The sequence below is a fragment of the Pipra filicauda genome, unplaced genomic scaffold, assembly GCF_003945595.2.
Source record: "Pipra filicauda isolate LSUMZ 115617 unplaced genomic scaffold, ASM394559v2 scaffold67_size6003252_pilon, whole genome shotgun sequence".
NCBI lineage: Eukaryota > Metazoa > Chordata > Aves > Passeriformes > Pipridae > Pipra > Pipra filicauda.
In genome coordinates, this window is record NW_024104842.1 from 5,656,692 (window position 1) to 5,683,274 (window position 26,583).

Sequence of the window (26,583 nt, forward strand, 5' to 3'; positions counted from 1 at the left end):
GGGTTGAGGGTGAAAGACTCCACTACAATGCTATTGTTAGGTCCCTGTGTGGTAATACTGCTCTCATGATGTGACTTTGACCTGGCACTGTACTTGTCTCCCAACAAATTAGGGAAGCTGGCTCAGCTGGTTGGGAAAGAAATCATTAGGCATGGCACTTTAGGTGGCACAAATTTCACAGCTCCAAAGCAATCTGGAGTCCTCCCAGAAACATGGGTATCATATTCAAACAACTCACTAACCCCAGAGGCCAGCTCTGACTGCTCTTATGAAGTACTGTGAATCATGATCTTTAGGAAAACTAAATGGCTGAGATCCAATTTAGCAGCTGGATTATATTAGTTCACATTTTTAAGGACAAAGGTTATAATAACAAGATCTTGCGTTACCCAATTGACTCAATTTACTCAATTAGGTAACATAGTTACCTTAATGGTTCTGTAATAGTTTGCTGGTGTTAGGAACAATGTAATTTCTTTCTTCTAGGTAATACAGAAGAGGAGAATTTCATAGATGAAGGCAGACTACTAGAAAATAGGCAGTTGGGATAAGAGAGAAGGCATGGTAGGCACACTGTTGCTGAGAAGTTAGGAGAAATGACAACAGACATTAATGATAGAGATGCAGTCTGAGTCAGAGTACTTCAGGGCCTTGAAAGCATAAGCGAGAAGTTTAAACCTGATACACCAGGCAAAAGAAAACAGAGAACACAAAAGACAAGTGTGTGTGTGTTAATACACACATGCACTTGCATGATGTACATGTTTAGAGAACTTAAGACTGAAACAATGGAATTTTTTTGCCTGCCCAACACTCCACAACATTGCATTTTCTATGGGACAACATTTGTGAATCTCATAACAGACTATTAAGCAAGAAAATTTATTTCAGCTTTCAGATTGTTAAGGTTGTTCTTATTTCTAATGTACAGTGATATACCTTGGTATTGAGAAATTTTAGTTGCATACAGTTCACATTAATGTAGCAGACAGAATCTGGCTTATAAACTGTAAAAGTGGTTAAAAACATTTTAAGGTATAAGCTACTTTATCCACAGACCTGCAAGTTTCTAGAAAGCACTTACCTTGATATGTCTAAAAACCATAACATTTAATGGATGCTTTTTCATGCAAATAGATTCTGCTTAGTAGCAGAATAAGAGGTAGAAGGCTGGTGGACTGTTTTGAAGTGTGAAAAAGAGCCCTATGTTTGTTTTTTTCGAGGCTGAACTCTTAATTCCTCACCCTGCTGCTCATGCAACTTGGGCCAACCAAAACTCACACAGCCCGAAGAGCTGCCAAGAGCCCTTATCAAAGCTTGTAGCAGCTTCTCACGCGATTTATGGAGTCTCAAATACTCTAATACACACACATGCATATCCCCCCCTCCACCGAGCGGAGCTGTAGCTGGGACCCGTTCTTGGGAAGACACAGCGAGCCGGTCCTCTCCGGAAAGTCCGGGAGTGAGAAGAGGGCATGAATCTGGTCTCCACTCTGGTTCTTGATCTCTGGGGTTCATCCAGGCACTCGGGAGAACGATTTAATGACCCGCTCCGCCCCTACTCCCCCCGCCCAGGCAGCTCCGGGCGGCTTTCGGTCACACGAGAAGGGAGTGGGGGGGAATGAGCCACAGCGGCGGCTCCCCCCTCACAGGAGGGGGAGGAGGAAAGGAGGGAGGGCAGGAGGGAGGGAGAAAGGAAAGCGGGCAGGTGACACCGCGCTGGGTTGCTCGGGCTCGGCGGGCGCGGGGCGGGCGGCAGGAGCGCGGCGGCCATGCACGTCAATGGGAAGGTGGCTCTGGTCACCGGCGGGGCGCAGGGCATCGGACGGGCTTTCGTACAGGCGCTGCTGGGCAAGGGCGCCAAGGTAAGTCTCGGGAAGCGCGCCATCCCTCCCCTTCCCTCCCCTCCCCTCTGCCTCCAGCCAGCACCCACGGGCGCGAGGTGGCGGCAGCCCCCGGGGCTCGGCTCGGCTCGGCGGGGGACCCGTCCTTCTGTCCATCCGCCCGCCCGCCACTCGTTTTCCTCCCTCCCCGCTCAGGTAGCCCTCCTGGACCGCAACTCCGAGGCCGGACAGGAGAGCAAGGCGGCTCTGGACGAACAGTTTGAAGCGCAGAGGACGGTGTTCATCCAGTGTGACGTGACGGATCAGGAGCAGCTGAAAGGTAGGGAAATTCAGCGCTGCGCTCCGGTGTAAAGCGCAGCGACCGGAGCGAGCCCGGTCTGCCGCACCGGTAAGAGTGCACCGAAAGGTTCTGGGGGACAGCCTGCTCCCGACCGCTTCTGACAGTGACTCAAAAAGGATTTGTTTCCGAACCTGCAGATGTGAAATATTACTACCACAATTTCACCCTTTTCCTTTGCACATGGGAAAGAAAAGCCAAAGAAATCCTTTCTATTGAGATTTTGTGTGTGATATTTTTGCATTAAAGCCTCTGTAGAAGATAATTGTTATTTTATGAGTAATATATATAAACTTTAAAGCTCAGACTTGGTTTTTATGAGGCTTCAGTACAGATTCCAAGCTGCATTCCCTCATAATAAATTCTGCGCTGTGTTGCAGTGCTTCTTCCATCCAGCACGCTTACTTTCATTGCATGCTGCCACAGCTGAAAGCAGAACTGCCACAGTTGAAAGCAAAAAATAGCGTGCTACTATACTGTGATGTTATCTGTGGGGTGATAACACCTCACAGACATTTTGCAGATGCAGGGAATGCAAGGAGCTTCCCTCATGAATGATTTGCACTTCTGTTTTCACTTAGTGAAACAGTGTACCCTACTGAGTTCCTAGAATATCATATAATGTTGATGCACACCCTTCACAATATTTCATAACAGGCACATCACTTCATCAAAGGTTCATTATTAAATGATACAATCATAGGTAGTGACTCAGATACAGATTTTGACATCCCTTTTTTCAGCACTCTTTCCCCAGATTAATTTCTGCCAAACTAGATGTGAATATTTTTAGTTCTGTTTTTGTTCGCTAAACTTCACTGGTCACTTTCTCAAGAGTGGTCATTGAGCATATCCATTCCTCTTTTAGAAAACATTACAGTTATTCCAGAATTCAGCGATATTGTTTACAGTTCCAAGCTAGCATGACTATGCCTAAGTCCATAGCTTTACAGGGCCTGTCTGTAAGAGAGATGCTGGACTTTAAATATGAGATCTTCTCTAATCAGCAAACAAAGTCTTTATCAGCTAGGTTGATTATTGACTGTTTCTCCAAGTGGGAGGAGTAACCTAGGAGCAAGAAAAAGCATCCTAGGGGTAGGAGTAACATCTGCTGTAGCAGTGTGCCTTCTCTCCCACTATTCCTCCTTTCTTTAGTGCCAGGGTAGTGCAGGACCAATAGGGTGTGAACTGGGAGCTGGAGTGAGCAGAATGGGTCAGGAAGGGAGGTGTTAGAACCAAATTAGTAGGAAAAGAGTAGGATTGGAATGGGCTCTCACAAACAGAAAGAGCAGCTGTTGTATATGCTTCTCTGATAATCATATTAATCCTGCTGTACATTTCTTACCATAAATTTGCAACCATGTCTTACAATCTTTTTGGGTTTCTGTGTTGGTTTTGGTTGTGTTTGTTGTTTGGGGGTTTTCTGACTGCTTTATTTTCAATTTTTTTCACTTGTAATTGTATGCTACTTCTTAATGAATTTAGATTAATTTCATACCTAGTATTTAAAGGTCTTATGGGATGAATGAAGCCCTGTATTTTATGTTAAAGGTCATGTGCATGAATGCAGCCTCTTTTTATAACTTTAGCCCTTACAGTAGGAAACAAGTCCCAATACTAGAACTTGTATCTGCAGGTACACAAGGCTTATGGGTAGGAAATCAGCTGCTTCATCTACTTTCAAGTCTTACCTGTACTCTCTTCTCTGGTGGTTCTTTCAGTCTCCTATAAAAGTCTTCTATTTTGTCCTACTTTTGAAAAATCACCATACATTTACTTTTGCTTTCCAAGGATATCTAAGAAGCTCCTCTATAACTGCTGTTTGTGCTTGGTTTCCACTGTTTTTCTTACTTTTCCTTTAAAATGGAAACTCCTCTTCATTTTTATTTCTTCACTCAGTGTTTCATATGATCATCTGCTTTTAATTTTTATGGTTCCATAAGCACTAACTAGCGTGCAATGTAAAGGAATTGTTCTACATTTGAAAAGGTAAAAACAAGTCAGCTTATACTGATGTGTGAGAACTTTACTAAGAATTTACAGTGAGTTTCTTCTTTTTGGGGATAGGTAAGAGATGGGATTACTGTAGACAAACTTTTACCAGAAATATTCCAAACATACATATGAAAACAGCTGAAAAGCATTTGGCTCTTTTCTCAATGGGTAAACTAGAAAACTACAGTCAGTCCGTGAATCTAATAAACAAATAATTAGCAAAATTACTATTATCCCTGGTGGGTTTTGAAGGCAAAAGATTCTATTAAGAATTCGGCTGATGAAAGATGTTATTTAGAGAAGGCCTAAGAGGGAATCATCCGGTTTCCAAAATTTGGAAGTTAATTGAGGACCCAAATGGTATTTATTTTACTCATTGAAATTAACTTAAATACTCAGTTCTGCTCGTAATAAAGCCAAAGGTTTCCATTTACCCTTGTTGATGCAGGATTGGTGAGATGAAAAGTGATTAAAGAGTTAAGTTGAGAAAAGAGAGAAAGAATTAGCAACAAACATAAGAAAAGCCAAAAAGGCAGACAGCCAAAGCTAGAGGATTTAGTAATATTACAATATTCTAGTATGGAATAAGAATATTAGAAAAATCTGTACAATAAAGGCAATTGGACAAATAAAACCATTTCCAAGTACAAGACAGTACTTCAACTGCTGTAAAAATATGTAGGTGTCTGAAAGCTGCTGCTATGCTCCTGAATAGCCAAATACTAAAGATCAGAGAATGAAGATGTTCCTGGGATCATCTTTCAGTGAAATAGTTTCATTAAGACCTATCAAGCATAATTTCAGTACACCTGAATCACTGTAGATTTTCAGTCAGTCATCAATGTTTTTTAAAATAATACTGTGGAGGTGGTGTCTTGGTTTACATAATAATAAATATTTAGTGATAAGAATCAAGGAAAAACCAAACAAGCTATATGTACATGTCAGATAATGTCTTTAGTCCTGGAAAATCTTAGTTTGGAATGAACATCTGGAAGTCATCTCATCCAACTACCCTGTCAAAGCAGAGGCAGGCTTGATGAGTTTGCTCCTCGCTATGACATCATCATGTTTTTCCACAGACATCTTTTATCTCAGTTCTAAACCTTGTCACCTGGGAGAACACAATGTCATTGTGGAAGTTTCCCAGTTCTTTATTTTGAAATTCTTTGGAAGACAGGTCACTACTTTTATCATGAAAATGAAGAAGATTTGAATTTGAGAAACAGATTATTAAAGTTAGCCGACAAGAAAGATGTATTACATTGTGTCCATAAATATATACATTTAAACAAGAATAATGATTAATTATTTGTATTTGAAACATTCATATTCATTATTCATTAAATAAAAATTGGACTGAATGAAGAAAATTATTCTGAACACATGAAGCTTTTTACTTTTCATTTAAAATAGATGGTGTCAAATCTTGAATTCGCTGTGTCAAACTGTTACAAATCAAGCTGTAAATCCTTAATTTACATAATTAGGGTGTCAAACATCCTATCTAATGTAAAATGTATAGATGATAAGAACTTTTATTAGCTCCTCTTATCAGACATCATAAAACTGAATGAAAAGGCAACTATGGTATCTTAATCCTTTCAGTTTCCCTGATTATGTCTAATATTAGTGCATATTAGATAAAGCATTTAACTGCATGTTGCTCATTAGTGGCTAAGAAAACAATGAAGACATTTTGATAGACTAATAAAGCATTAATTTGTACGCATGTACTTTTATGTCTTACTTTCCACAAATGCTAAGAAATTTCACCCTTGGATCTTCCTATAGATGCTTTCAAAAAAGTAATTGAACATTTTGGAAGGCTGGATATTGTGGTTAATAATGCTGGAGTGAACAATGAGAAGGACTGGGAAAGCACTATACAAACTAACTTGGTAAGCATTATCTCCTTTCACATGTTCATATTTAAAGCTGGAATACACCTAACAGCCTTGGCTTGTACAGACTGTGCCATATGACAGAGCATTAATTATCGGATTGGTAAGCACAGCTATTGAAACAATAACCATGTAACTGCATGTGTACTAACCAAAGAAAGGGTGTGTGGTGGGTCCTTTAAACTGTCTGAGACATGCAGCACTGCGTAGAATTACTCAGGCTATCTATCACCAGAAAACGTTCTCTTTCTATAAAACACAATGAAATTCTAAAGAGGAGTAACAATAGACTGCCAAAGCAGTAGAGCTGCATCCACAGCAGGCCCAGTCTCTTTATATGAAGGTTTTAGAACATTTTAGTTACTTGTGAGACTCAGCTGGCCTGCATTAGAGGATAAATTGCCATTTGCCGTTCAACCAAGAGCTCCACATTTTCTTCACCAACAAAGCAACCATATAATCTGAGCCATTTCACCATTGTCACTGGTAGAAGCACACCTCTTAAGAGCACTTACTTGTTAAAACCCAGTACGTTCAACGAGCTTGTAAAATTCATTTTTGAACAGACTATTACCAGTTCTTTGATATAAGAACCACAATATCTGTTTCTCAATTGAATTTTTTTTTTTAATTTAGAGTATATAGCTGGGACATCTAAGCTCCAAAGGAAAGACCAACTTTCTAGGTTAAAAAAATTCTGACCAGCTAGTATTCTACCACCTGTGAAGTCCTAATTCAATGGTGATTCAACAAGTCACCCCATGATCATACTTACTGTAAAGGAAGTAGCAAAAGGAAGCTTTGAAGAGTGAAATGTGAAGATTTCTCATTTGGAATTTGTCAGGCAACAAGAAAGCTCAGAATAAGAAAACTGAGTTTGTTTTTGTCAAAAATTTTGAGGACCAAACTACCTGTCTTTGAATCCTAATGTCTCCATGAAAACAAACTAACAAAACAACCCCAGGACAAGTAAGACAAACTGTATATGAGAGAAGTTACAGAAAAATTAATGTCAAAATAGGTATTTGGGAAAAAAAATTAGGTTTCATACCACCTTTCTCTTGACCTTTTATATCTGTCTATTCTTCACATATTCTTCAAGATTTAAGTACATGTATTTCTTCCTCCTTCTCTAATTTCTACAATGTGCTGAAAAATCAAACATCAGGAAACTTCATATTGTGAAGTAACAGTACTCTGTCATCCTCAGTGATATGCAATAACAATATCTATTAATACAGATCCCTTGAATTTGAAAGAAGACTTTATCTGTGTTCTAGACAACTTATTTCTCTCTATTTTTGTGCCTGGTTTTAACACAAGATATAAGTTACTGTAGACATCCATTCACCTATCAAATTTGCAAACACAGATAGTCATCACTAGAAAAAGCAAAGTCCATGTGGGAAACATATTTGATTGTCACCCACCTTACAGTTTAGCTCAAAAACTAAAGGCACTTCTGATCATGAAATCTTGAAGATATTTACTGTCTGGGTAAATAATGTGGTGTCTTAATAATTTTTCAGTGACAAGAGCTTCAAACAGAAGACATTGAGAACCTCCTGCTGTTTTGCAGACAACACCAAGTTGGGTGGGAGTGTTGATCTGCTGGAGGGTCTCTACAGAGGGATCTGGACAGGCTGGATAGATGAACCAAAGCCAAGTGTCTGGGGTGCAGTCAGGCAAAATGCCCAATCCTCACTTTGTTCTCAACAACCCCATGCAGAACTGCAGGCTGCAGGAAGCATGGATAGAAAGTAGCCCAACGGAAAAGGATCTGGGGGTGTTGGTTGACAGCCAACTGTTTGAACGTGAGCCAGCAGTGTGCCCAGGTGGCCAAGAAGGTCAATGGGCTTTTACCAGAAATGGTGTGACCAGCAGGAGCAGGGCAGTGACTCTCTCTCTGTATTTAGCACTAGTGAGGCTGCACATCAAATTCCATATTCAGTTTGAGCCCCTCAGTACCAGAAAGACATTGAGGTATTGGAGAATATCTGAAGAAGGGCAGCTAAGCTGGCAAAGGGTCTTATAAGGAGCAGCTAAGGGAGCTGGGGTTGTTTGGCCTGGAGGAAAGGAGTCTCAGGGGAGACCTTATCACTTTCTAAAACCACTTGAAAGGAGGTTGTGAGGTGAGGGTCAGCCTCTTCTTCCACGTTAGTGATAGGATGAGGAAATGGTTTGAAGTTGTGCCAGGGGAGGTTAGACTGGATCTTAGGAAACATTTCTTCACCAAAAGTGTTGTCAAGCATTGGAGCAGGCTGCCTAGGGAAGTGGTTGAGTCACCATCTCTGGAGGTATTTAAAAGACCTATAGATAGGGTGCTTGGGGTCACAGTTTAGTGGTGGCCTTGGCAACGCTGGGTTATCAGTTGGATTTGATGTTCTTAAAGGTCTTTTCCAACCTAAACAATTCTAGGATTCTCTTTTTTTTTCTTATTACAAGTGATTGAGCAAAAGCAGACCCTTGCTTCTTGTTGAAAGGAAAAAAATATGTCTGAAATACATGTTTTAAAAATGTCTCTATTTCCCTGATGTGGAATATTTTAAGTATTCTTTGTCTTATTCCTAAGAACAAGAATAATTGCTACAGTCACACATTGTGATACACATAATACACATATTTTTTATTTTAAAAAGGGAAAATAAGCCCTCTACATTCCAGTTGTTGTCTTAGTGATATCATTTATATATTGAAATGACAAATATTCCTTGCCCCAGTTTAAAGTACAAAGTACAAAAGTAGAGCAGTACAGAGCAAGATAAATCAGAACAAACACATCTGGGGTGTGTTCTTTATGGCTAAAACAGTTCACAGAACCGGTTGGTCTTCAAGAATATTTTTAAAGGAGTGTAAGGAAATTCTCTGCTAGTACTACTTGAGAAAGCATGAAGAACAGAAATGAAGAAGCAAGTTCAAAAACTGGGACTTAATTCGCAAGGAAAAAGAGGAAATAAAACACAATTCCTACTTGTATCCATTACAGTTTCCCGAGAGCAAGAAAAGACAACTTAATAAAGATGGGGATGGGGGGTAGAAGGATTATCAACTGCTAAAAAGGTATTTCTCTTGCAGCGTTTTCCACCATTTTGCTCCATTTTGTGCTAAACATCCATATTTTCATTACTTTATAAATATTTCTGTTACTTCCTTTTGTTAAGTATTCCAGAAATACCATCTATTTGTCACCTCAAAACTCCAAAGCTCGCAGTGTGAACTTGATCGATATCAGCTTAATCAACAGCCACTTCAACTGCTCATACCTGTACGAGTGTTCACTCCTGTTACTGTGGTGCAAAAGAAAAAATTCATACAGGAATTCCACTTTAAACAGATATTACCAGTGTAGTTTCAAGAGTTCACCACACACAGACATACTAATGCACAGAATAGCACAGGGGCATATGACACATACGTTCTTATCAAGAGTCCTACCTACAGCCCTCCAGTATAAGAATAGTGTTTATTGCATTCAACTTCATATGAACTTTTACCTTAGGGATCCAAAAATTTTATAATCTGACTTTTTTCTCTTCAAATCCCTAAAGCAAGAAAAGAGCCCACATCTTTATAAGCCTTGAAAATATATGTCAGTTAAACACAATTGGGTATTCTAAGAAATTTCGGTAATTTTATCTTGTGTTGATGATGTAGGCTTTCTGGAACCACTGTAATTAGAGTGACCACTATAACTACAATATCTTTTCTGTGTACAAATGCACTTAGCACATTTTATATTAAAGACAACTCCCCAAATTACATGCAGATTCCCTTTCTATGTTCATGTCACAGGTTTCTGAAAACTGACATAGCTTGCAGTATACAGTTCAATGTAGCAGGACTGGTATCACATTTTCTTGCATTTTAAGTATTACCTTAAACAAAAATTCAGAAGCACTTTATGTGACATTTTGACTACCTCCTTGTTTTATTATACCAAAAAAAATTAATTTTGTAGATATATTTAAACAAATTTCCCAAATGTAATTACACAGATTTATGAAAAAAATTGAATGCAAAATCACAACTATCTCCTGTTTTTGTGATGATTTTGTACACTTTAATACATTCTGGCAAAACTTTAAATTGCAGGCCAGAAATTGGGCACATCAAAAAAGAACCAGTCACATGGGATCCAATTATTTAAGCATTCCCCAGAAAGAAGTAGAATTCAAATGCCTTACTAGACAAAATGTAGCAATACCCAACAATTCCAAGATTTTACGTTTTTTACGGGTTTGCATAAGTTATTTCCATAAATGAGAGAGGTAACAATTTGCATAAATTTAGAAAAGTTACTAAAAGAAGTCTACCAAATTCATGGTTTGTCCCTGCAAAATATTTGGATTGGAACTATAGAGAAGATAATGCAACACTGTATATTTATGTGTGACTCCTTTCAATATAGCTCACGGTGCAATAAATGTTCCAGTAATTAGCAAACCTTGCAAAATCAGTTTGCTCATCAGTAAGGAAATTCCTCAAAAGGGCAGTTAATGTCTTGGCAGAAACCAGAAGGGTAACTAAGTAAACATCAGAAGTGATTAACTGAATTTATTTTTGGGACAAAGACTTCATGATCATCACAAGGCTGTTCCACTGTGCAAGCCATATAAAGGATCCCTTGGGAGCATGCTGCAATCTTCGTCTGGTCCATACACATTGCTTGCCTTTCCCAGTGTACCAGGAGAAATGACAAGGACTGAACTTTCATCCCAAAATAATGTCACCCAGACACATAGCTGGATTCAGCAGCTGGAAATAACCAGTGGATCCCACAACACAGACAAAAGCAAGCACTGTTTCTTAATGCCACCAAACAAACCAAAACAAACTGCTATCTGTAGAAGATAAAATGGTATATGTGACTGGTTTACCACGCTTGCCTTCTAAGACAACTAGAAATTCACTAGCTTAGTTGCCTATTCTTCAGCATAATTTTATATCAGGGGACCAAGTATCTATGGAGAGATGCAGCCAAAAAGAGACACTTCCTTTGAAATTAGTGACATGAGGGTCAATCCTCTAAGTGCATAAAGAAGCATATAGGTATAATTATTTTTGTTGTTCATATTGCATTAGGAAGGACACAGTGACCTACCTTAATCGCACAGTAAGTCAATGAACTTTTTAGCTTACAGTTTTAATGTATGTTTATAGCAACCACAGTTGAAGTACAACGAAAAGCAAATGTCTTTAAACTAAGAACTTAAGCCTAGCTATTCAAAATGCAATGCTATTCAAATGTCCTTCGCGAATAGAGGTGTGTGGAGTGGAAAGGGGGGAAGTAAAGAAAACTACCATAAAAAACCTAAAAGATAGTGTTTCACTCCAACCTTGTAAAAAAAAGCTATGGATTTGCAGCAAATGAACAAATCCTACTGCACGTTCCTTTCTCCTTTTTACCTCTCCCTCCTTAGACTTCTTGTTTTCCACAGTTTGAGCTGGAAATTCAAACTCAAGAGCCTCCAATTTCATTTCATAGAAATTAAATTAACCTCTACATAGCAATGCCAAGGGACTTGCATGCTTGCTACAACTTGTCTACTTCCTAGAAAACATACATTAAAAAAAATCAGTCCCACCTTTCTGTCCAATAGCAAAATGCTAAAATTTTCCATGGGTACCACTAGCAGCACTTAGTTTCAGACTTTTGAACTCTGTCTTACACAGTTTTCAAGGTACTTTAAATGTTTCCTTATAGATAGCCATCAATTTACAACATCACAGTATGAAAGGCAAATGATCTTGGGTCAAATTCCAGCTCTGTGCTAACCTGTTTTATGAAACCACAAGTCCATGGCTCTTTCATTTTTGTTCATTATCTCTAGCACTGAACTATGTTAGCTCAGGAACCTATATAAAATGTTAGGACTGATTACCTTTTTTTCCCTCAAAATTTCATATTGCTGTACCATCTTAATAGCAATACAGTACTTATCTTCAACACTGAAGGTGCTAATACATTTTCTCAGCATGAAATACTAGCATGCATAAGGAGACAGCAGAAGTATCAGACAGAGGTGGAAGGGAAACCTTATTAGATAGGTAAAACTCCTGTTAAATAGCAGAAACTGTGTCAGTTGGAACACCTGCCTTGAAACACTAGAAGAAAGCACTGTGTAGTAAGTTACCTTCAAAGAAATTGTCATTTGCAAAAGATGATGATTAATGATGTTCTGAGTACCATCACTGAAGAACCTTTTTTTCTTCTTTTTTTTTTTAAATGGATAAAGCTAGAATGGAATACAAAGTATGAAAACTGAGTTAGAGGTATAATGTTGGAATGCAAGAATTTGTACACATTGGCTGGCATTGGTTCCCAAAAGAGAAAAAAATGAATTAGTGCTCTATTGAAGACTTGGAGTCTAGTTAGAATCAGAGTTTCAATATATGTTTCCTTTAGAATGATACAATTAAAGCTATACAGCCCTGGGATACATAGAAATGTCAAGAATCAAGGATTTTTTTAAGTTTTATTTCTGACTTTGACACTGATACCTAAATTGCCATTTAAGAAATCATTAAATAAGTTAGCGATTATTGATATGATACTCTCAAAAGCAATTGCAAATGCTCAGAGTATTTGCATAATTATTTTACAATGTTTATCATGCTGTCAGATACCACTTTGAGTTTATTACTTTATAGTACTTCAGAAGGTCTGATCTCTACTTTAAATATGTAATTTATGAAAACTAATGCTCATATTATAACTTTATTGGAAAGAATCCTAAATTTTCCACTGGCACTTGAAGATTAAAATTGCCCTCTTGGGAGACCACTTAGACTTCTAGTGCACCTTGATGGCCTATCTTCATTATGTGCTATAGTAAAACACTGTATATCGGTAAGAAAATAAACAGCAGTGTTGCTAAATCACACAGTTTTCAACAGCTAGAAGGACAGTAATTTAGATTATTTTCTGATTTTAATGATACTAGTTTTCCATAGCCAGGGTCAAAAAAACTGTGTGAGATTCATCTGTCCTAACTCTTGGTTAACCTACATTTAATTACAAATCTGACAACTTTCATACTCTTTGTTCTTGACATGTTTATGAACAACATCCATTCCACTAAATGCAGCTTTAGACAAAGGAACTGTAAAAATTTCAGCTCTGAATTGCTTTCCTGTACAGTTTCTCAGCATATTTTTATCTTAAACCAAGTCAGACAATTTTTTTAATTAGGTAATTTTAAAATTAACTTTCCCAGAATTTCTATTTGCAACAGACAAGCTATGAATTATTGTTGGTTAAGAGCATGGAATTAAATTATTTTAGAAGTTCAATTAGAGAACTACACAATCTGAAGAGACCTTCAGTTTCTTTCAATTTATGGAAACGAAATGACAGACATTTTTAATCATATCCCAAACCCAGAAAACTGTGCCGAAAACACATAATTCTTTGCCCATCTCACTTTCTATTGCGTATTTCATGGTATAAGGAAGTAACAGATGATGATCTTTCTTTTAGAGTGCAGACTAATCATTCTGACGTCAACAATTAGGAATCCAAAGTCACATATGAGAGGAGGCCTGAGGCTGCAATTTGTGCACTTGCGAAGATGGATTTCATAACAAAACCAAAATCAAATGTGCTATTGTTCTTTGGAAAACAGTAATCCAAATACTGTTTTTCTTTGGGAAACCTCTTTCCCATTTGAGTGTTTGACACCCAGATATGAGCAGCCAGCTTCCCTTCATGAACTCAGCTGGATCAACAGGTTCAAATGGAAAGTGGCACTAAGTCTGCTAAGCACACATTGTTGACTTCCATAGTAAGTTCTGCCACCGCTGTCTTCCTTGGGAAACTATTGAGAGAATTTTCTCTCCTGGAGAGAGGTGGATTCTGGAAAGAGAATGGGAAATCTATCACGCAATACTTTTCATCTGAAGTGTCACCTCCTGAGTATGCAGACAGATAGGTTCTTCTCACCCTGGATATGAGGTTCAGAGTTTATCTATCTGCAGAATATAGTAATTCTTTACTTTACCAGCCTAAAGATCATAAATAGCCACTACGCCCAAAATCAGCCACACTCAATGAGGTATTTGCAAGGATTACAGGTAAGGACTACAAGGATATAGCAGGTGTAAGGGGCAATATCCAAAGGGAAGTCTGTCTTTATTCTGAAGACTACCTCTCACAATACCTTTGTGTAAAGGAGAACATGTTCCCAGCCACTTGAATAAATACTAAGTTAATGGATTCTAGAGAGAAAAAAAGAACAATACAGTAATTTTCATAAGAGAGTCAAGCAACCCACTTTTTTTCTTGTTTTATAATTGTAGTTTGTACAAGGACTAATCTAGCTCTATTATCTCTTGGAAGGCTGGAAGAATAGAAAAATCCTTAAGGAGCCCCAAGCTGCTTTCTTCTTCAATTGATTTATGTTCTCTGATCATCCTAAGTGGAATTCTCTTTTTCTGCTCAACAGGCTGAGCCACTGCTCCAGGGCATGACAGGACCTGCACCTGCTCTCATAGACAACATACATTAACCCCTTTCTTTCTAAAATATCTTTTGTACAACCCCTTTCTTTCTAAATATCTTCTGTACAGCCTATCATAAATATATATTAAAAAATACCACCCACCCTTAAGTCCAAATCTAATTTCAATTGAGGTGCCAGTTAGTTTATGATCAGAATAAGTATACCTTATGGCAACACTACTGGACATTAACAGTCTTGGGTTTAATAAATCAAATTTATATGTGACAATCAACATTAAACAGCACTAGATTACCTTTACAAGGGGATTTGCTACCTTCCATAACATGTAAGAGAAATCAGATTTACTTTGGTATGTTTCAAGACTGAACAACACTGAAGAGAATTTTGAAAAACAAAAAGTTTCTGTTAAAGCATCTGTTATAGCATCCTTTCGATAATAAGCAAAATATTTTTAAAAAATATGTTAGCTGAAACAAAACTTGCCAGGAGAGAAACAAAAAAAAGCTTTTCTATGCCGTAACACTGTTTCACTAAAGTTACTGTCTTCCAACAGGAGCCCTTGCTGCTCCCTTTCTCTTACTGTTTGTTTAAATCTCAGGTAAAGTGACTCACTCTCTGGGAGAAACTCTCTCTCATGATTCATCCAGGAGGCTGATAACCCCAGGCTTGTCTGAAGTTCAGTGAGAGGAATCCCAGCAGAATTTCTAACTGCATTAGGGATCAAAACCAGATTTTAAGGAATCAGGATTATATAGGTTTCAGAAATTTTCTTTTTCCTCAAAATACTTTCTTAAAAAAAAAAAATTGTAAAAGTCACATACTGCAACTAATATTAAGCTAACAACATTTCACATCTCTTAGAATGCTTTTTTACCTTATCTGTATTTGCCTGTTTGGGCTAATTTTCTTTTGAGAGGACTAGTAAAGCTCCCATAACTTTAGCCAGAAAATAATACAGATCTTTAATATCCTGGGACCAGAAATATATTCTTAATCTTAAAAACTGTAAACTTCTTGTGACTTGAGCCAAATGCAGTTTTAAGTGTTAATGTTATTTTCAGATACAGTCTGTACAGTTTTTTATTATGTATAACAGTGCGTCTCAACAAAAATTATGGGATATAGATCAGTTCATCTGCCGCTTACATTTTTAGATAAGGTGTGTATTTGATCTATAATTTACTTATTTAATTTCTTTCGTGTCTCTTATTTCACTTTGCAATATTTTAGTTTGATTATTGATATCTTCTTAAGAAAAATAAGTAAACTGCTATTACTTCTATTTATTGCAGTCCCACTTCTGAAGTTATGGAGTTGCAATACTGTGGAGTGTCTTTTGTGTTTATAATCTTCAAAGTATAAATAGGATCACTGGTAAAGCAATACAGGTTCTAAGCACCACAATAAAAGCAAGTTTCAGTTTGTAGGAGCACAATAGAAAGATACTTTGTATACCATAAATAATTCAGTAAGATATTTTAATAGTTTCAAATAATCTTTGAATATCTTTGATAATTCCTTCCCCTTATACCAGACATCTGTGATTAGAGGAACCTACCTTGGCCTAGAATACATGAGAAAAGGAAATGGAGGCAATGGAGGAGTAATCATTAATATCTCATCCTTGGCAGGTGAGAATATTTTCTGCAAAACGCTTCCTACTACTTTTTTTTCTAAAGTAAATGAATCATACTTATCAGTTGTATTTTTTCTTCTTTCTTATGGCTCTTCCCTGTTTATTTTTCCATGTTTATACTTATTTTGACCTGGTTTTCATCATAGCAACAGAAGCATATCAAATCACTACAACTTTCATTTGCTTTTTTAAGCATAGTTCAACAGAAAAATCAGTAATTTTCCTAACCTATTGGTCTCATATTTAAAATCTTGTGCATGATATAAATTCCTCCATTCAATTCCATAGGAGCACAGTTGTAGGAATATCTAAGACTAGACTGTATCTACTTTACTAACGAAGATTGTCATACACCATTCTGTTCCAAGTCCTCTCAAATGTGATCTACTTGAGCTTGAGAAGCCATAAAATTAACATATTTCACTGAGCTTAAGCAAGTGTTTTCTTTGCTCACTCTTTGTCTATGCTATAATTGTGTTTCAATTTATCAGCATAAAAATAGCATTATATGGGTCAGAGTTATTGCTGCTCAGTTGTGAGGCAGAATTCTGCACCACTTCCTGTGGTACACTCAATGTTGCAATGACTGGGTTCACAGCAAAAAAGCACAGCTGAAGGGGAAACTATATATGGACAATGATGTCATCTGACAACCTTCCTCAAAAAATGTGTGGGGAAGTACTTGCATTCTCTCTTTTTCGTTTGAAGAGTTTGTTCTCTCTTTCTACTGTTATACTGTCTGGGAAAAATAATATATATGCTAGTTTACACTTGGATTGTCAGAGCTTTCTTTGGTATCTGTGCAGGTTACCAAATTAGAGCAATTTTATTCCAAGATATTCCTATCTGTCTTAACAATGAAAAGCCATTTAAGAGCACTGGCCATAGTTACTGACTGTGGATAGGTGTGGATGTTCTAAGTATTAAATTCTCCTGTAAACCTTAGCTTTTGTGATAAAAAGTCTAGTTCACCCTATTAAGATAATGCATATGGATCTGGAGGATCTGACTTAATACATGCACATATCTCATACGGGTGAGAGGTTCTTTATTAAAAGCCTCCGTGTACTTTTAAGTCAGCATTTGTAATACTGCCTAACACATTGCCCACTGACACCTCTAAGTTTATCCCTATTGGCTCGAATGGACATTGTATGGGGATCAAATTAACCTGAAGGAACTGCTGTTGCAGTACAAGAGTTCATCAGCACAAGTAAAAGATTAAACATTTTCACAGGAACACTGGTGCTCAGGCAGTGCTTAAAAAAGGGCAGAGGTAGCAAGTAGTTTGATTCCTTTTCTAAATAGTCTCACATAAACACAAAATGACTTTGTTTTTAAGACCTAAAAGCTTGGCTGTTCTGTTTGTAAAGAGCTTGTAAGAGCTGTTTTAATTATTTGATTAAAATTTGCATTTATTTACTTAATTTTTTAACATTAACATTGTGCCATTATGATTGTGGGTATCTGACAAAACAAAGTGTTCTTTGTTTTGTTTTCTTTTACATGGCTTGTATTTAGGAATTGTTTCCAAGGGCATAAGAAGAAACACACTTTAAAAGCTAACATATACTAATATTTATTGCTTACTTATTTACTACTACTTGTGCTTTATGACTCTAATTCTCCTTTCCAGTTTGAAGGTCTAGGTCCTGTAGTTTATTCCATATATGAAAGGCAAACTGCCATTGGCTTGCTTACTATTCTTTTTCAGTGTTTTCTTAGGACTAGCTTCTGTTGATCACTAAATTTTTGAGTGGCTTTGATCCCCCCTGTGCAAGTTCTCTATAAGATGCAGACAGCAACTATTCCTGTGCCTTGATGAGCAACAAAAAGAATTGTATTTAGTGCTTACATAACATTCAATAATATTTGCTTTACACATTAATTAGTTTCCAGTTCTCCGCCATGGAAATTTTCCCAATGATTTGGACTAGGGACAGAATTAAGCCTTACAGTTTTACATTTTCAAACACCCATGGAACTACTTAAATGCTTCCTATGAAGTCGATGCTTAAAGTGTTCATTCAGCTGGATTAAAGCCAGTGTCCACCCTGTCTTTCCAGTACTGGGTCTTCCTTTCTTTAGTCTCTCCACAGGACAGGACTAGGTAAGAGAGGGAGGCAAATATGCAAGCACACGCAGCAAGCACTCAGCTGTGTCTCAGATCTATAAATCTGATTGTTATTGGATTTGTGTATTCATATCAAGAAGTAATGCTCCTAAACTGAAATAATGAGAAATGTATTTTACTTCTAACTTGGCCCCATAAAAAATAACTCTAATGACTGCAGGGTTTTGTACTGAAAAAATTATTTCAAATTTAAGGAGTAAAATGTTCTAAAATTTCTTCTGTAGGAAGCTACACATTACCTTTATTTTGTTTAATGGAATAGTTACAAGCAACAGAGAAACCATACAAAATTAAATTTAACTCAAGAGATTATTTACCTGATTAAATTTAACATTGTCTTCTACCTTGTGGTGGCTGGTACCTTACACTTTTTGCAAGTAAAGGGAGAAAGAAAGTCATGCATACACTTTTGTCTTGGTAGCTTTCATATTTTGAAGAAGGTATTTTATAAAACTGAATTTGTATCTGTCTGGATTCTAGCAGACAAAAAAACCTTCAGAGTTTTCATAGAGGCTTAGAAGTGGTAAAATTTTTAGCACATCACCAAGATTGAGAGGTTGTTTGATATGCAATGAATCTGGTCACCTTTCTGTTGTACAGTCATATAAGTGCTTTGATTGTACTCTACTTTGAGCACTCAGATTCCACAAGCAGCTCATTTGTCCTCCTTTTATATGGAAAGCTTCAGCCCAAAGAAATACTTAAAGTACCCATCATAGCAAACAGGCTTTAATAGGACCTGATTCTATATATATTACAAGAACAAAACTAAGAATATTGTTAACATCACTGAGTAAGGACTGTATCACAGTGGTACAGGGAAGCAGAAGTGCCAATGGCTGCACAACCGGGGCCTTAATTTCACAATCATGAAAGAGCTTCTGGTCCCTCCGCTTTATTAAAAGAAGGATACCGAGCAGAATCCAACACAATGAGGTTAAAAAATTTAGAAACTATTCCCTTGAGACTTCAGTTCACTATTAAAGGAATCATAGAAATGGCACAGCTTAGAATTTCTGCTAGGATTGCTGAGTGTCTTTTGTTTTGGCACTCAGGAGGACTGCTAGGATGTCATGAGGGTATACAGGGAAAAAATCAGAAGGGCCAAAGTCCAACTAAAAACTAAAAAGGTTAATAAATCTTATTCAAAGAGACTTGTTCAAACCTCTGAAGGCAATATGTGTTCAGCGGGAAAGTATAACTGGGGAAAAATGCTTAATTCTGTTTTCATCAAAGTTCTTCAGCAGACTGAAGGGAAATTTCAGTCTCAACAAAGCTTACTGATAACAATACAAACTTATTGATACAACTTTCCACCTCCAGTACTAATTTCTCAAGATGTGGATATTGAAACTATTGACCATGATAAATAAGGCATTGGAGTGAGAAGCCTGACACCATGTCTCCAATGGTAGAATGATCTTGCCACTCTAATAACAAGGGGACTAGAGTATAAGCAAGGGCAAGAGCTGTCTCTGTCAACCTGCCAGCAACTGAGAAAAATAAAAAAAGAGCAGTTAACACTGGTTTTGGTAAACCAAAGAGCATCTTGAGTCAACATGAAATCATTTGCAATTCACTGTGCAGCAACATCCAGAGAAAGAAAAACGTAGGCATAGCTGCCCCCCCTTGTTAGGAGAGATTAAAACACACATATATCACTTTCCAGAAGTACACTAACCCATCCATTTGAACACCCTCCCCTTCCTCCCCCCATTATTTTGTGCATAATGTTCTCCAGTCTGTTTCACAGCTGTTCTGCATTGCATAAGATAATTAAATATTCATGGAAGGAGCAAATAGAATCCAGATATTCTAACAAAAGGATGTCCTAAGTAATATGTTATGAACTCATCTTTTCTCACTGCTTGAATTGAGCAGGCTCAATATCACACAGTGGTTCATCACAAAATACTTGCTAAGAAAGTCCTTAGGACACATCACTAACAAGTTCAGCTCTTTCCAGTGCAGGGAAGTGGCTCAGAACTGGAAAGCCCACACCATGGTTCTCAGCACCAAACTCAGGAAGAAAAGTAAGACAGGGGCTGTCATTGTTTTGTGTGAGGGGTGCTAGGACTAGTCTTAGCTGCTTGGGCTGAAAATGAGTCAATTGATTATTTCTTCGTTCTCCACTTCAGCAAAAATAATAATTTCAATTAGAAAAGAACTGGCTTTTTAAAAAAAATTATTTGTTCCTCCCTTTCTGCTTAGTTATTCTTGCTGTCTTTGCCATTTAAGTCTTTGAACCTTATTACACTTCATTATTGTGAGCTGTGCCCTTCCTTTGTTTATTTCTTGACTTTGTTTCTCTTCCCTCTCAAGTAAAAAGTAATTTGCCTCACTGGGCTTAAAAAAATAAAAATAAAATTACCTCTAAATTCCTCCTCTGTGTCTCTCACTAAATTGTGTCAGTTTTATTTCTGTTTGCTGCAGCCTAATTGGAATTTTTTTTATCTAAAGCGTGTAAAAATACTTAAGAGTCTTTTTAAAAATAGTGTTATAATATTTCTAATGTGCTACTATTCCAATGCTTCCAATAATTTGAAGAATGGTGATGATCATCAAAATTCAACAAAAAGAGGAATATTAAGCCTGTGTTGTGATCACAACCCACAGGAGACAACACAAAAGCCATTTTCATAAAGTGAGTTCTCAAGCAGAAGTTTAACACATTAGTCCAAACTAAGCAAATAAATACAAGTTAAAGAGAACAACCAGCCACTAGGTTTAGTTCTTCACTTTGCACTATTGAACAGTGCTAATAACAGTCTTGATTTCACTGGATCACCAAGGTAGCATATAAACCAAGATAAAACCTTGAAACTTTCAGGTTCATAATTAGAACTTCGTGCTGTCTTAGAAAGTTTTTTTCTTTAGACAAAACAGATTCCAGAGCAAAGAGCCCATGCAAGTCTCTGGCAAACATATTTTTTCTGGCAAATCCATATTTAAAGCTGGGTAGTGAATTCCTCATCTCCACTGAGATAAGTCCCACCCCTTCTTGAATGTATCACTTAAAGATATGAAATATGAAAAATGAAAGTAACCATACTAGACGTGAGTTATTAATTGAGATGACTTCCAATAGAACCAAACACTAAGGCATCAAAATCACTATCCAGTTTTACAATGGCACATTAAGGAACACAGACTAATTTTATCCTCTAATTTTAGGACAGGCTGAAGTTTGCTATTCATAAGGACATAGCTTTCAGGTGAAACTACAGTATCCATATGGTCCAGTTCAGCTTTCATTGTACAGTGGAAATTGCTGGCATAATGGGCAGGAATGAATATGCACTCATGATCTGTCATTTCTTCTTGATTAGCTTCTTTGGCCATCAAACTCAGTCCTACTAGAACTAAGTTCTTAATTTTCCTTCAAAACCTCTGTTCTCTCTTCTTTTTCTATTATAAATAAAAATTTCTGCTCTCCCCCTCTCACCATCAAGATTCACAATGTTAGCAGTCATTTTTTATTTTGCTTCTCCTTTTCCCACACTTCCTCTCTGAAGTCACTGTAAATAAATGCAGGTGTCCAGTTCACATCAGCTAGGGTGTTAGAAATCAAAGCTTATTTAAAATACTTCACAACCTTTATATGCTTAAATACTTTACTAATTCATAGAACATGACTTAAAAATCTCATTCTTGAGTGTTTTCTTCCAGATCCTGTCCTCTCTTCTAAGTCATACTTCATAAATAAAACTTTTCCTCTTAAAAGTTACACTTTCTTTTATTTCTTTTATTACTGTTCTTTTGACTCTTTGTGTTTTTATCCAATATCTGTTCCCAGCCTGTCTCAGATTATAAAATATAATCTGCACATTTTTACTACTCTATTTTGTTGTATCTCTATAAATATATCATTTTTTTTTTACATTATATACCTATATGTGTGTTTAAGGTAATCATAAATGGGAGTTCTCAACATCTTTATTCAGCTATCTTTTTATTTTAAAGGACTCATGCCTGCTGCATTTCAACCTGTGTACTGTGCTACAAAGCATGGTGTAATTGGATTCACACGATCGATAGCAGTAAGTATGTGTTTTGGAAAAGAGTATCAGCAGCTCCTTCGGAACATGCTGAAGTTTTTCACATTCCTTCTTATAGCCACACAACTGGAATTAATTTTCTGAAAGGAAACAAAGTGTCTGAAGCAGTGGAGGTTCCCTCCTTTCACAAAGGCAATCCAAAGATGAAATAAGTATGGCGGCCGTGTGTTTATGACCGATTTGAGGTTTTGGGAGCATGGAAGAAAGATGTTGCAAAGTAATTTAAGGAGAGAGGGAGGAGCCCAAAAGCCAAATTCTAATCCAAGCTTTAAAAATTTTTTCAGAACCCCATCCCAGTCACTTAACATTTTGTTTTCCTTATTTGCCAGTCAGGTTGGTTACATTTTTTAATGATAAATAGGCACTAAAGTTTACAAAAGTGACTTGGACTCACCATTATTTATTCTTACTGAGTCTCAATACTCCAAAAAGGCAAAATGACACATTCAGGATGGGACATGTAAGATGACCATAAAGTAAGTCTCAGGCTCTGACTCCAAAACTTCCTAGTAAAATTGAACAAGCAGTGTAATAAAGTAACTTGGAGGGAGCAGATATGGTTACTTTCAATAGATTAATCTACTCATATAAGATTTCCAACCTGATTTCCAGAATTATTCACCTAAAATAATACTTTGGATATTTTATCCATATTTTATGCCCCCACAAATTTAACTTCTTTTTCAGATTAACCTTAAGAGAATAGTATGGATAAGTGTTTCATATACTACATTAAACACATCAAGAACCTGACACCTAGGCTTGCATTTTGTTTTTCTCATTATAAATATAGATTACACCATCTAAGTGCAAAAGTAAATTAGAGGAGACACTGTCTTTAAGTAACATAAGAATGTCAAGAATAAGAAGAATAATGAACATAGCGAACTACAGTATTTACCAGGGAAGGCAGTACAGCCTAATGTTGGGCTGGTCTGATACATAACATCTAGGACTTGATTTACTTTTCTCCCTCAGACCAAAAGGGCAGACTACCATACCATGAAAATGACATTGAGACTTGCATAATACCTGAAAGGATTCCTGTTAAATATTAAAATAAATAGAATGTAGCGTTAACATTTATGGTTATTCTTGAATATGTCATGTATAGTTCATAAGTTCTGTGCTAAGAAAGTTCATCCAGCATGCAACGCATGCCTGAATGCTGATCAGACTTCTCTGCTACATACACACTTTGGTAGAACCACAAATGAGGGCACAGAACAACTTGTGCGTCTTGCTTTCATCATGTTCCTGAACTACTTCCTGAAAAAACTAGTGCCTCTTTCCTGGAGTTCACAGGGACTTTCCTGTGGAGGTGCTCAGTGATAGCTTCATACATTGGCAGGGACAACAGAGCAACTGGAAAGGTTTAACATTACAGTTCTAGGCATAAAGACTAGATCCTATTTCTGTTGATGTAGCAAGGCAAATACAATCTTAGAGATACTGTTTCTTTATTGCAGAGTTTTATTTTAATAAAAAAGTTCATATATGCGGGAGGTTTTTTTTCTTGGTTTTGCTTAGAAGAGTTAACTCATCACCCTAGAATACTTTTAATGACATGCTAAGAGCACTAATAACAAAAAATATCAGGAAAAAACAGCTTCATGCAAATAAGAGTGTTGATTTCTTGTAGAATTGTTCTCCCAACAAAACAAACAGGTTTTTTCCTAGTAATCTAGTATGATTACTACAGGAAATGTGCTTCAAACTTAGTTTGAAACAAAACAATCAGTAGTAACAAAATCTGCTTACTAAGCAAGGCTGAAAAGTACTTAGTGTTAAATCTCATTATCTAAAAACTTACACAATACTGTCTCAAAATGTTGATGACAAACATCTAACCCTTTCTCTTTTCTAGTTAGCTGCTAATATGGACAACTATGGTGTAAGACTCAACACAATTTGTCCAGGATTTGTCAACACACCAATTCTTCAGTCCATAGATAAAGAAGAGAATATGGGACAATATTATTCATATAAGGATGAGATCAAAAATATGATGCAGTTCTATGGCGTGATGGAGTAAGTCAAGTCAGATACAGGCTTTTTCCCTTTTGTTCATGAGGAACAAAGACACACAATAGCACTTTTAGAAAAATTAAAATAAAAGGGAAATGCTGCCTCAGACAAAAGACTATCAAATGTGTTATCCTATAAACAAGGAAAAAAAGGAAGACATCTAAGGCTATTTTAACAGCACCACCCTCACAGTAATATATCCCCATATGCATTCCCAATTCCCAGCAAAATGCAAATCAAATTCCTAAGTTAAATACATTGTGTTTAGTTTTTAATAGACCTAGGCGTTCCCTCATAAATTTCTTTAATCAAACTTCTTGTGAGATACAAGGTATATAATTTGCATTGGATTTTCACAAAATTTGCCAGTGAAACAAGACAGAAGACCAAGAACTGAAAAAACTGGACTAAGTTCATAAAAGCACAGTAGCAGCCATTGTGCATCAGATCAAAGAGTTATCTGACCCATTACAGTATTGCCAACAAAGGCCAAAAGCAGACATCTCGGACAGCCTGTGAGAACAACACAAGCATAAAGTGGGTTTTTTTAACACTTTCTTAGTTTCTAACAATTGGCTGCTCAGATGCTTCTGCACAAAGGAAATGCTATGACTGTGTTGTTTCACCCATACTTTTCCATATGTAAAATACATTGCACCTATTGACCACAGCAAACTGCATGTGAAATTATCCTTATGCTAATTTGTATGTCAGTCCTGGTACAGAAACAGCAGAGCTGCAGATGATTGTGTAAGGATTACTTCTGTCCTTTTCCTGGCAGAGAAAACTTTGATAGGAAGTCCAGTAGCATTTGGATGTCCACAGGCGTTTATCAGAAACTAGAGCAAACAAATGATGATTTGTAAAGCAGCCACTTTACATGTATGTCCTGATTGAGGAGACTAAATATCTTTCCTGAAACACTCATACACCTCTGCTTTTCTTCAAAGTAAATTTGCTCAAACAAAAATTTGTTTAATTTTCAGGTTATATAGATTTACATTGAGTTTCTTTACTTGTCCTTTTCACATTTTATTATATCATGAATCTGAAATAACTTTTTTTTTCAGCCCATCAACAATTGCTGAGGGACTGATAACAATAATTGAAGATGATACTCTAAATGGAGAAGTAATGAAGATTACAGCATCCCAAGGGATTCATTTTCAGCAATACGGCCAAACACCTTTTCCATCATCAAAGAGATAAATAATTGTTTTGTGCTAATTACTCCTGGCTTTTCTTAAATATAAAAAGTTTTGAAAAGAGTAATTTTGGGGAAAAGGGTTAATGTTTTATCTAGAGCAGTAACAGTGTTCAAACGTTTGCTATAACAAAGGAATGGGCAAGAAAATCTGGTGTGGGAAGATGTTACCACTCTATTCTGATTATAAAAACACTAAGAAGATTATTTATTTAGTATAATAAACACACCGCTCTGAAGACTTTTTTTTTTGTTTAGTAATAGGAGCCACTTTTTTCATTCTGGTAGTTCTGATCTACAGACTCCAAGTGTATTTTGGTGGACCTGACTTATTTCTTAAAATTCTTTTCACTGTTGTGCCTACTTACATCTTCAATTCTTCAGACCAGGAATTCAATTCAGGAATCTAGCCCATAAGCTCTGTAAGGAGTTAAGAATTAAGAATTTACTTTTTCTTATGAAAATTAAGCAGAACAAGAGGCAAAATTCAAATTCCTCATATATATATACATATATATATGTATATGTATATATATATATATACATATATATATACATATATATAAGTATGTTCAAAATTAAAATTCCTGGTGTATATATGCACATATATATTAGTATGTTCCATATCATATAAGAAAGTACAGATTTTTATCTTCTTAGATTTTAGGTATTTATAAAATAATCTAGAAATATTTTTGTTTTCTTTTATATATATATATATTTGTGTGTTTGTGTGAATTTTCTCTCTCTGTATATAAAAGGATGAATACTTTGGCATTGTTTGAAATGTCTGCTTACTCATTAGATCATATTTTCCAAATGTTTAAATCTAATTTCTTTCCTGATTGATTAAAATATTAATTCAATCCTGAATAATCTGGGTCTTTTTCATGTTTTATACATGTCTGTTTTGGTTTCACAATACATATTCTGAGATGCAGCATGTCATATAGTGGCAATGAAAATAAAAATTGAGCTTCC

The 26,583-nt window shown here is 36.6% G+C and overlaps 1 protein-coding gene across 3 annotated transcripts; it reads left to right on the plus strand.

The window, feature by feature from the left end:
* The first annotated feature begins 1,704 nt into the window (after nt 1-1,704).
* Nucleotides 1,705-26,094, plus strand: HPGD (15-hydroxyprostaglandin dehydrogenase). Of its 3 annotated transcripts, XM_027741585.2 has the most exons (7): nt 1,705-1,865; nt 2,040-2,163; nt 5,971-6,077; nt 16,077-16,173; nt 22,276-22,352; nt 24,238-24,401; nt 25,469-26,094. In XM_027741585.2, exons 1-7 carry the CDS (start codon nt 1,773-1,775, stop codon nt 25,605-25,607), a joined length of 801 nt encoding a protein of 266 aa, XP_027597386.1. In that variant the 5' UTR covers nt 1,705-1,772; the 3' UTR covers nt 25,608-26,094. The 3 variants fall into 3 exon arrangements, with proteins under 3 accessions (XP_027597386.1, XP_027597388.1, XP_027597389.1); XM_027741587.2 differs by lacking the exon at nt 24,238-24,401 and having other exon boundaries at nt 1,725-1,865; nt 25,469-25,580; XM_027741588.2 differs by lacking the exons at nt 1,705-1,865; nt 5,971-6,077 and having other exon boundaries at nt 2,113-2,163.
* The last annotated feature ends 489 nt before the right edge of the window (nt 26,095-26,583 follow it).

Coding starts and splice junctions, on each gene's coding strand:
- HPGD (XM_027741585.2), top strand. CDS start 1,773: ATGCACGTCAATGGGAAGGTGGCTCTGGTCACCGGCGGGGCGCAGGGC. Junction 2,164..5,970: donor GGATCAGGAGCAGCTGAAAG/GTAGGGAAATTC, acceptor ATCTTCCTATAG/ATGCTTTCAAAAAAGTAATT. Junction 22,353..24,237: donor GATTCACACGATCGATAGCA/GTAAGTATGTGT, acceptor TCTCTTTTCTAG/TTAGCTGCTAATATGGACAA.